Consider the following 11625-nt stretch of genomic DNA (forward strand, 5'->3'; position numbering starts at 1 on the left):
CAGAAAGGATACAGAGGTGGTATGATGTGTTGTGTTCGTGTCAGATCATGGCCGAGACGTCAAATTTCAGGAATTCCACTTGGCGCAGCCTATGCTTGTTATCAGCTGTCAATCAAGCTGTCAATCAAAGTTAACCACGCCCTTATTTGGTATACATTTTATATCTAAATACTATCTAAACTAACGAGTTAGAAAAAAATTCACCCCCCTCACAGTTGTCAGGCACTCGGAACCTATCGAAAAATACAATAAAAGTCCATGGGACCAACCTGTAAAAACATGAATTTATGCTGTGAAAACGGACATTTTAACATGGGGTCTATGGACATTTGCTCGCTTTTGGGACCTGCCCCTAGCGGATTTTCGATGTATTGCAGTTTTTCGCACTTCCGGGTAGGCTTCATTTTTCAGATTAGAATGTTGCCCCTTGGTTATGTCAAGTGTTTCCCGCATGATGTACTTTGTGTTGTACGTTGCCATGACGTTCACGTGCGCACGAAACTACTACGATGGTACCTCATAGTTTGTTGTTGAACACCACATATGTGTCCCCACATTAAGTCCTTGGGGCGTCCAATAGTACCGCGGATGGGTTTACATTAGAGTTAGTGGAAAGCTCTGTGCGTCTCATGTTGACACTAAAGGGTGCCATGTGCGTTGGTATTAGACGCCAACAGACGTGACAAAAGCGTAAGTATATGACGCCCTGGGAATGAGAACGGGTTGACAAGTCTTGCAATTTTATTTTTTTTACCATAAATTATCATAGCCTGTCTAACGTCAGACCTCGTGAGACGTGGTCTGGGAACCACATGTTCATTTTCTCGTATTTGAGGCGTGGTTTACGAAATGCCCAGAGTCGTTTATTGGCCGCTACGAATGTCTATCGAATGCGCCTGTACATAGCTCATAGCCAATCGTTTCAATTATACCAGATGACGTATGTAGAGCGACAGAAATTCGACAAGGAAGAAGACGAAATAAACTTGCGTTCTAAACTACTTAGAACACTATCTAAGGCTGCATCGAAAGGTAACTTCGCGTCTGATGCCATGTTGGATCCATAGATATAAACAAACTGCTTCGGTGTGTCGCATAGACGTCATCATGGTCTTGCTGCTCCCTCCCCGTTCTGTGATTGGTTCCCTTTTTGAGAGGAAAATCTGGTCCATGGTGTCCAGGCTGCCTAGCAGCGTGAATAAAACCGTGCTGCGCACAAGGCAGCATGGGGAAGCCCAGGCTAAAATTATTATATGGCAGAAAGAGTAATAGGCCTGGTAATATGCTGGTAAGCGATTCTGAATGCAGGATTTGATTCGCAAGGATGCGGAAAGGTTGATTCTGGTTTGGCTTAATTTGCACTTATTTTAGTTGGCGGAGCAGAGATGGACAAAGTGACTGGCAATATATATGACAATAGTGTACATAAAAAATATAGTTACTCAACATTAATGTCATTAATATCACACACACACTCGTTCTGAACAAAAGTACCAGTATCTATTTAATAAAATGTTGGTCATGCAGTTCTCAGCTGAATAAGTGCATCATTAGAGAGTAACTGACAGAGAATAAGATACACAAAGTTCAACTTTAAGAAACATTTTATTGATCATCATTGGTGACATTTTCACACAGTTATGGTTCACAGAACCAACAAAATATCAGTTTGGTTTTAATGTTTTGTTCCAGGACTTTAATGGAGGGTGATGTAAAATGTGAAATGACATTAGCTTACTTTAATGAATAGATCAGAGGTCAAAATAATTGTTTTATCTACAGCGGGTCAGCGGGGCATTTACTGGGATGAACATGTGACATTCAATTAACCAAAAACAGGACAATCAAGGACACATCAATTCAATAATTTAACACTTCCCGTACACCTGATAATCCCAGCAGAGTTTGCTGCCCAAAACATTCAGTTTAGAGACAAACCACATATCATGCCATCTTCTGGATAATATGAATTCACTGTTTAAAAAAAAAAAATACTCAGATGTTTCTCGAAAAATGCCTTTGGAGAAATAGTGACAATATATGGATGGCAGCTCGGATCATTTTGTGAATTTGAGAAATATGAGTTCATATTGAAATCTCTGACTTTTGATTACAGACTTTGGTATCTTGGCAAATCTGAGCACAGTTTGAGGCATTGTTCAGATCTTTTCTGAAACTCTAGAGAAATGTAAAATTAGTGTGTATCTAAAGGGCATTTCTGTTTCTTACAAATATATCGCAAAATCATTAACTAGAACTACTTTCACTCTCCAGACTGATGAAGAGGCCAATCATCCTGCTCTCGAGAAAAGATCAACCGCACCGTCTGACACCTTCAAACTTAAAACATTCGTCGTACTGGACAAATAATCTGATTTAACTGCACACAGAATTAGAAGTTCATTTAGTACCAACTACACAGCTAAAACAATCAATACAATTAGTAAAATCAGGTAAATATTTAACATATGCTCATATTACGCTCATTCTGATCACATATGCAGTACTCGTCTACAACAGTAAAATAATGACCCTTAAATAAACCGTATAAATTAAAATCCTCACTCAACAGTCTGTGACCTTGATGATGTTGCACTTGTGAAAGATTTCAAGTCATGCAGAAAACACCAACTTTTTTTTTTTCCCTCGCATGCACTGGATGAAGTTTTTTGATCGTAAGAATAATGTTTCAATTACTACCATCTACAGGAAACGTCTTTACAGTTTTTAGACAATTGTAATTGTTAGTTTTCCAAAGATTTTTGGAAGACGTGACATATCTTAATACACTAAAAGAGAGTGTTTAGTGTATGTAAATGCTACACATTTCACTGAAAGCTGAAGCACAGACACTGGAACCATCACAGGTTGATACAGAAACAGAAAAATGCACTTTCAATAACGTTTGAAACTAACCGTACACTTGCTGATAAATCAATCCAGATGTTGATAGGACATACAGGAGTCACATTCATCCAGCTGTTTCCTATAAACCCACAAGATTTATCAGCCTCATAATACTGATTTAGCATGGAAATAAGCCTCGTGACAGTCCTAAACATTACAATACACGACTTCAAGGTGTCAAAAAGCTGTAGTTGTAAAGTAAATAACTTTTACTTACTTAAATGGACGTACAGGACATCAAACAGAAACACGTTTCACATCATCCTTTTATCACAACTCCTAGTTAAACGTTTTAAAAGGGGGTTAAGCTCAACAATATTATTTATATAAAACAAAAAATTGTCCATGTCATTGCTCTACTTTGTAACAAACATCCAGTCACAAGAAACCATCTCCTCATACAAATGAGGTTCAAGTATGCATAAACATTAATATTTTAACTCTACAGATTAGTGAAATGTCTCAAAGTGTCTTATTTAGTGTAACTATGAACATAAACACTAAACAAAACTAATGTTTGTAATCAATGCTGCATTCACGCTATGTCGGGTATAATTACCCAGTTTACAATGTAACGAATCTAGATCATTATTCTGAGTGTGTGTTACATTGACACAAGCAAAAATAATACTGAATAAAAGTGACTTCACAACTTCACAAAAGTCCCTGTGCAGCAATTGGCACTAATGCTACTTCAGTCTGTGATCATCAGTATGAGACGTGAGATCTTACACTAGAGGAAATGGACATCATCTCAATACAACGACTCTGAGGACGTGTTGTTGGTTAATAGAAGTACCATCGGTTGTACATTAAACCTCAGATAAAGGGTGAGGAATAGCAGTGAACATTAAAGTCAAAGTGCTTTTGTTTCAGCTCCTTTCATCAATAACACACACACACATCAGCTCAACTCTACACAACGCACTGATTCAGATGAATAGCAGCTAATAAAAAACATACTACAGTACACTAAGTCAAATCCACAGCTCTGTTCCCTAAACCTAGTAAGCTGCTTTCGTGTCTACTCTTACTAGTAACCTTCAAATACAACATCCTAACAGTCATGGAACCTCATAAGTGACTGATTTGACTTTTGATTTATTATTTTTTTGAGGGCAGAATCATTTGTGGAGTACCTTTTGTATTAACAACACGTCTACTATATTGTGTTTATTAGGGCTGGGTATTGACAGATTCCTCGACTCGATTAAATTCCAATTCAGAGTTGATTCAATTCTATATTGATGCGTTTATATATATAAATACATTCCTTTTCTCAAAGAATTCAAATTCCATATTCAATTGCTGTAAATTCTTTAGATATAATGATAAATTATATAAGACAGTTATTAGATCAATTTTGAATTAGAGGCTACTGTAAGTTGCTGTGTGAATGGTAGATTTCAAGACTCACACCTGAAAGTAAATTTGTTGTCAATCCCAAAAATTGACAGTGGCCGTGTTTACACCTGGTATAAAGGTGCGTTTCGGTCGATCGGATGAAGTGGACGACGCTAAATACAGGAGTAAACGGGTCTAAGATGTTTTGAGCTTGTCCACTTTCCACCACTTCCAGAGGTAGTTGAAAACACACTCGACTGGATTGCTTTCGTACTGTAAACGAATGTGTTCAAACAGCCACAAAAGACCGTCTTCTCTCCACATACTGACCTGATGAGTAACATTATGGGAAACGCTCTAGCCAGACAGGATTTAAACTTTGTCGGCTGAAGAAGTTTGTTTTGTAGATGAAAAACATACCAAGCACAATGTTCTCTCACCATTGCTGATTTATAACACACACTCACAGCGTTCGGCTGGTCTTGTGGTTCAGAGCAGAAACTAAAAATGTTTTTCTGTCGTCTCCGGTCGCGTTTATATGTTATTTGCGAGAGCTTATTTCATCCATTAGATCGAAAGATCTGAAAAAAACATACATTTCCCCGCCCATATAGACCCTCCCCTCGAAGAAATCAGGACAGAAGTGGTTGAAAGTGGACAAAAGAGACAGATTTAAAACCAGGTGTAAACGGGAATGTGTCGCCCTCGTCTACCAGGTGTGAACAGGGTCAAAATGAAAACGAAGATTGATAAAACATTTTTTTATAATGTATAGGTAGGCTGCTCACTAGGTTTGGGAACAGATCTTGTATACCAGCACTACACAGCCTTGGTACCAGACAACACTCGGACGTGTCTATAAAATCTAAAAGCTTTACATAGTCCAGTCGTGAAATCAAAAAAGACGAATGTGCAAGAAGCATGCTGACCAGAAGTGAAGAGATGATCTATTGTGCGGTAAAGAGGGTCTGCGGCAGCGAAAGAGTTTCACTTCAGTCCTCCTCCAACTGGAAACTCTGTGAGCCGATGTAGTTCAGTCACAAAGAGAGAAAAGTCACTGTACAGGAAGACTGGGTGGAGGACGCTCACAGAGACTGAAGAGAAGAGATCTTACACTCAGATGTTAGAGAAAGGGATGGACGAGAACTTTTGAGTCAGAAAAGGCAAAGGTCTTGTTCTTCTGGTTTATCTACAAGACATGTTAGCTTGTGCCCCATTTGGACTGAAGTCTGGTTTCTTTCCCTTTGTACATCATAAGGTGAATGAGGGGTTGTGTTTCCTGACTTCCTGTAGCAGGCGCTCTCGGTCCGACAGAGCTTTCTCCAGAGCCGACTGGACGTCAGTGAGTTTGGACTCCAGAGACTGTACCAACGGAGAAACACGTACATGTTACACCTATCCTGAACTAAATATTAATAACAAATTATATCAATTATGATCAGTTGAAGCACAAAAACAATCCTTTGAAACAGACAAACATACTAAAAAGAGACAATTTTAGAGAGAAGTTGAACTTGCAACAATACACCTTCATCCATGAATAATAAAAGTCGTTTAGACTTCAGACATGTAATTAAGATATCGCATGCCACGGTTGACGTTCGAGTCTTCTCGTTCTCGAAAGGAATCATAGCCAAGCACTGGAAAATTACAATCACTCTAACACTCTGAATTCCGCCAAAAAAGAACTCAATATTTGCCCTCAAAATTATGAAAGTCCATTTTTGCCAGATTAGATTAGTCATAATTCTGACATACAGTTGAAATAATTAAAAAAAAACTAGAGATTCTGACAAAAAAAAAATCTAAATTAAGTTGAAATTCACAAAAAGAATTATGACGTCAAAATTGACAATTATCAGGAAAGTCAATTATGACAAAGATGATATAAGTCAAAATGAAGAGATAGCCTAGTATGATATTTATTTATTTTTTTTGACCATGTCAAAATCTCATATTTATAATTTTTAGCGTTTTATCTCAATTTTGACTTCTTCATATTAATGATTTTTATATCACAATTATGATTTTTTTCTTACATGGCAGAAATGGGCTTCCGTACAAAACTCATTCGCACTGTTTATTTCAAATATGGTGCATCAAGATGCATTACGTTAGATTTGATGCTTTTGATTCTTCCATGTCCAGCCTTATGCATCTCTACATGCCATATCTGAATTGAATGTGAGCACAAATGAGATTTGAAAACTACAATGAATAGGCATATGTTTTAATATCTTAAACAGAACTCAAACAGGCCAAATACAGTAAATGCAATGGGACACTGTGCATATTAATCTCCTAATATACCATACCTTGTTGTTCTCCTCAGCTCTGAAGCAGGATTGGTCAGCTCTCTCTTGGTCCACTTCTGTCTCGATCCCTGATTGGCTCTGTGCAGCTGATGCGTGAGAGTGAAACAGAGGAGGCAAACGTTAGTTCAACAGGAACATCCTCAACATCTGAGCAGCTGCAGTAACCCGAACCCAAAGGACTCACGTCTCAAGCGGAGTATACCATCATCCAAACGCTCCAGCACAATGCCGTCCAGAGAGAAGAGCACAGGAACTGGTTGAGGAGCAGTCGGGAAGACACGAGGATTATCGTCCTGACAGAGAGAGAAAACAGAGAACATTTTTAGTTAGTTGGGGTTTTGGAGTAAGTTGATATACTATGATAGAGCAAATACAAAAATAAAACTCAAGGTTATTAAAGTTTAAATATTGCAGTATTTATTATTCTAAACGATTTATCCATTGACATCTTTTTAGTTTATTTTTTTAATGTGCCTTCGTCATGTCTTACTGTCACGAGGGCGGGGCGACCTGTCACTCACACGAGATCCACCAATAGCAAACCACGACCATCCAATCAATTCCCCTTGAACAAAATCAAGCTTCGCTCTACATTTGTTCTTGTTCGAGAAGCCGTTTCACTCGGATATACGTCACAATAGGAAAGAAAAGACTATCGCAACTTCGGTTTCATGCTGACTAAATGAGGCAAGGGTGTAGAGTCTGTGGTGATGCAAGATATTTTAAGGCATGAAGAATATATATTTTTTTTTTTCACAGGAAAAAACTTTTAAATGTGTCATTTTGGTGATCAAAGATGAGTTTTAAGGGATACAATTACAGGGGGACTTTAAGAGGTGCTGGACTCTAAAAAAGAGAACAGAAAACATCATACAATGTCCTTCATTACCTTAGTCCTGTCTTATTATACTCAGATGCTGTAGCTTGTACAGTAAACAACTAATCACATAACAGATAATCTATAAGGGAATCCCTAGTCTTCCATTAGCTGGAGATGATGAGAGATGTGGCCATTATTTGACCCTCGTTCTCACCTTTAGTGTAATAGCAGTGTCCCGTAACCACAGTCTCATTGGCTGTGGGTCTGCGCTGAGCTCGTCTTCCAGGAAGGGTCCCAGTGTGTTTAAGGTAGAAGCCAGGAGCTCTGCTCTGCACCCTGTCAAGCACATCTCCATGAACCCCACGCTCTCGGAGAGAGGCGAGTGTCTGGCGGCACGCGGGCCCATCTCTAGCCTGAGGGCCGCTGCGGGGGGGCGGGGGCCCGGAGACAGAGGAGAGGAAGCAGCAGCTGTGGCGACAGAGAGAGAGTGAAGATGTTGTGGTAAATCTGGAATGAGTATCACACTGCATGTATATCTAAAAAGACATGATGTTCACAGCAGATTGAGAATCAGTTACCATAGAAATAAAGAGCGAGAGAGGCAATTATAAGGGGTTGGTGCCAAGATAAATATATGGTACCCTGTGTGTTGTGAATAATTAGTGGTTTGGAATACAGACTTCATAACCAGGGAGTGAAAAGAGACGTACTACGAGTAGCATGTGTGTATCGCCTGATGTGTGCCTAAACAGTGTGCAATGGCGCGAGCAACACATTTGCTTTTCTTAACTCTAATGGCAATTCATAACTATTTTTCATTTTGGTGAATTAGTGGCTTCATTTAGTAAAAAATGTCTCATTCATATGTTTCCGTACGATCTGCTTACATTCCACTGACGATTAGATTTAGGTGTGGACCTTAATGCTTACTTTTTTTCAAAAAAAAATGTAAACATCACACAAATTGCCGTAAAATAGTTCCGTTTTCTCATGAGATCGGGTTGGATGGGCCTGTAATCGCTCCCACAGAAACTGAAAGCGTCTTTTGTTTGTCCATTTCACATACAGAATATCGTAACTGCAATCGCATGTACTTTTGTCGACTTCTGAAAAGCTGAATTAGCACAAGGGCATTTAAACGCCGAGGGTCAATCCTCTATCCTCAATCCGCTAAGGCTCGTAGTGAAAGTGATGACCATTAAGTTATCTTAAGTTAATGTAAAAAGGCGAGACAAAAAAAAAAAAAAAAGATTGTCAAAAAGCGAGGACGTGTGTGTTATGCCTTGAAGTGTAAACTAGGGGTGTCAAAATTAATCGTTTCTTCGATGCATCGCGATGCAGACGAGGACGATTCGGTATCGGTTCAGTAATAGACCATAACCGATTATAATGTACGGACTTTTCTGACGTCATTTGTCGCGTACGTGCATTGTGGCGGAAGCATACAATGGCAGAGGGAGGCGAGACGCGAGTGCGAGAATATTAAAAATGCTCCAACTACTTTAAAAGCCGACATCTGGGCACGTTTCGGCTTTTAGGAACAACCTGGTAAGCACGACCTGCAGAAGACACGCGCTGTACTGTGCGCTCATGTCACACACAAATAGAATATGCAGGAGGTAGGCTAATACCACTAACTTCATAAACCACGTTAGCCGTTTTCACCCCGAGCTGTTAACGCCTGGCAGAGTCAGAGAGATGCGCGGATGAGCTCCAACGCCGAATCCGCAGCCAAAAATAAACAGTCCACCCGCCCCAATAATATTCTCTGATTTAAGTATCCGCACCCGATGGTCAAATTACAATTATTCTGTGTTGTTACGCGTGATTATAAATGGATGATCCATTCGTCACCTTCAACAGCGGACTCGGCGACGGTTGATGCGCGCATCTTTAATGGTAACATAATAGCCTACACTGATTAATGAGCGCTGCTTTTAAATGAACATTTTTGTAAAACAAAATTTATTTGACAGATGTTCCTTTTCTTAATGGCATAAACAAGCTTTACTCCCTTGAAACTTTAACTGGAATGTCACTGTTTCTGTCACTGCGACTTCCCAAGCACACACACACGCGCACACATCACTTTTGAAGAGAAATTTAAAATTGAGGATGCGGTGCATCGCGATGCATTGTGATATCGAATTGAACTGAATCGATGACATGATAATCGTAATCGAACCGAACCGTGAGACCAGTGTAGGTTCACACCCCTAGTGTAAACACAGCCTAAATGATATCCTGACAATTCTTCTGCAATCACAATTATGGACACATTTAGCATCCTAACCCTGCGTCAGTGTTGGTCCCGCCAGCAGGTCTGTGAGTTTATGGTTGCCATGTTGTTTAGGCACAAGCTCCTGGGCTTCCAGCGCCACCACGATATCTTCACCGCGCATCTCCGTCAGGCACTCCATTCGACTCAGACACACAACTAACACAGACACCTGAAATAAAAGCAGAGCGTACATCAAAAATCAGTCACGCAACCAACTAAGAGTTAAGGAAAGAAAAGACTATCGCAACTTCTGTTTTATGCCGACTTTAAACCAGCACAATTTAGTAGAATATGTTTAAATATGGTGAAAATCCAGCTTTTAATGTTGTTTGTCTATGTGGTGTTTTTAATATGCTTTAAGACAAATAATGTGCAGATTCATAAGCCAACACCATTGCTGAGTATTTTCTCCTTAAAACTGCAGTGAACCAAAGACAGTTTCGAAAACGCGGTTTGAAATCACTGGTGTTTCTGACATCACAAACTACCTTGTAACCAATCACTTCAACGTGCCTGCGGGCTTTAGCATATCATTAACTATGAGCACTCTGAAGCATTGAGTCTCAAGAGAATCCAGGTTATCCCGGTATATTTTTTCTGCTGATATGAAAAATTGGGTACATTTAGCAATATAGTGTGTGTGATGTATATTACGATGTTATGACGAACTATGTGCGTTTCTCCACTGACGTTCTGAGTTGTTCAAAGCATTTCTAAGGATGTGGATTGTTAGAAGGCAGCTGTCTGACTGGTAAATATTAAATGAGTTATAAAAGTATAAATAAAACATAGTACCTTGCTGTTTTTCAGACTTTTAGACCACAAGCACTGCATTAAAGTGGACATCTTCCATTCAGTGGACAAGTGGCAGGTGTTTAGGCATCTAGATGTCATTCCACTAGATACAACTCACCATATCTTGGGCAATGTCTTCAATGCTCTGGGACAGAGAGCTGCTGAGGTCTGCCGATGACCCACCTTCTGTTCCTGGAGCGGGACTCACACAGCTTCCCGAGAGGACACCTGTCCCATTAGGACGCAAAGACTCCACACCAGACTCTGAATCACAACAACACAAATATATATAAATTAAAGACACTTATATAATTGTTATAGCTTTTAAAATACAAGTGCTTCAGTACCAGAGTCCATTAGGATGACAAAGTTTTCACTGATGTCACTGTCAATGGACAAGCCATCGTCCGCCAGACTACTCTCTAAAATGGCACTGTCACAGGAATTCTGGGAAGGCGACTGTTTCATGGAGTGAAGCCGCAGGTTCCCCATGATGGAGGGACTGGAATCCTCTGGCCGTGAGCTTTGCTCCCTATAGAAGCCATGTCATGTTAAACAAGGTTAATTCATGGAAAAGTAGAACAATTCTGTCATGATTTACTCACCCTCATGTCGTTCCAAACCCATAAGACTTTCGTTTATTTTCTAAACACAAACAAATAATTTTTTTATTCGGGAAAGTTCCACGAGCCGGGACTCGAACTCGGGTCGTCTGAAGTGCACCGCGCTACATGTCGGAGCGCTGCTCACGAGGCTTTTGGCTTCGACAAAGAAAGACATTTTAAAAGAAACCTGTGAGATTTCTGTCCCTCCACTGAAAGTCCATACAACCAAAACTACGTAAAGTAATCAAGATGAATAGAGAGGTTTAATCTGCAAATAATTTAATTTAGGCTTTTATTTAAATATAACACTGAACATCGCACATACTTAATATTAACTCAATCGAACTTTCCTGATGCATGGAACAAACCTTATTGGATCTTACGTGTCAATCAAGCACGTTTGAGCTGCTGTTGTTTGTATTTATATTTGATGTGTTCAAATTATGTGAGTTGATCAATGTTTATGTGTGGATAAAAGCCTAAATTTAAACCTGTTCATCATATAAAGCGTTTCTTCAGAAAACTTGAATTAAACTGCTTGATTCATTTGGATTACTT

The 11625-nt window shown here is 39.5% G+C and overlaps 1 protein-coding gene across 2 annotated transcripts in view; it reads right to left on the reverse strand.

Annotated features, from left to right (window-relative positions):
- Nucleotides 1–1592: 1592 nt before the first annotated feature.
- Nucleotides 1593–11625, reverse strand: part of bltp3a (bridge-like lipid transfer protein family member 3A) — a 43550-nt gene continuing 33517 nt past the window's right edge. For both annotated transcript variants that reach the window (XM_084427398.1, XM_084427397.1), the window contains exons 15-21: nt 10810–10994; nt 10581–10726; nt 9680–9836; nt 7601–7854; nt 6751–6859; nt 6567–6652; nt 1593–5613 (exon numbers count right to left, since the gene is read on the reverse strand). In XM_084427398.1, the coding sequence (XP_084283524.1) occupies nt 5503–5613; nt 6567–6652; nt 6751–6859; nt 7601–7854; nt 9680–9836; nt 10581–10726; nt 10810–10994 (1048 nt within the window). In that variant the 3' untranslated portion in view covers nt 1593–5502. The remainder of the gene's footprint in view (nt 5614–6566; nt 6653–6750; nt 6860–7600; nt 7855–9679; nt 9837–10580; nt 10727–10809; nt 10995–11625) is intronic.

This window comes from Rutilus rutilus (genome assembly GCF_951802725.1).
Source record: "Rutilus rutilus genome assembly, chromosome: 13".
Classification (NCBI taxonomy): Eukaryota; Metazoa; Chordata; class Actinopteri; order Cypriniformes; family Leuciscidae; genus Rutilus; species Rutilus rutilus.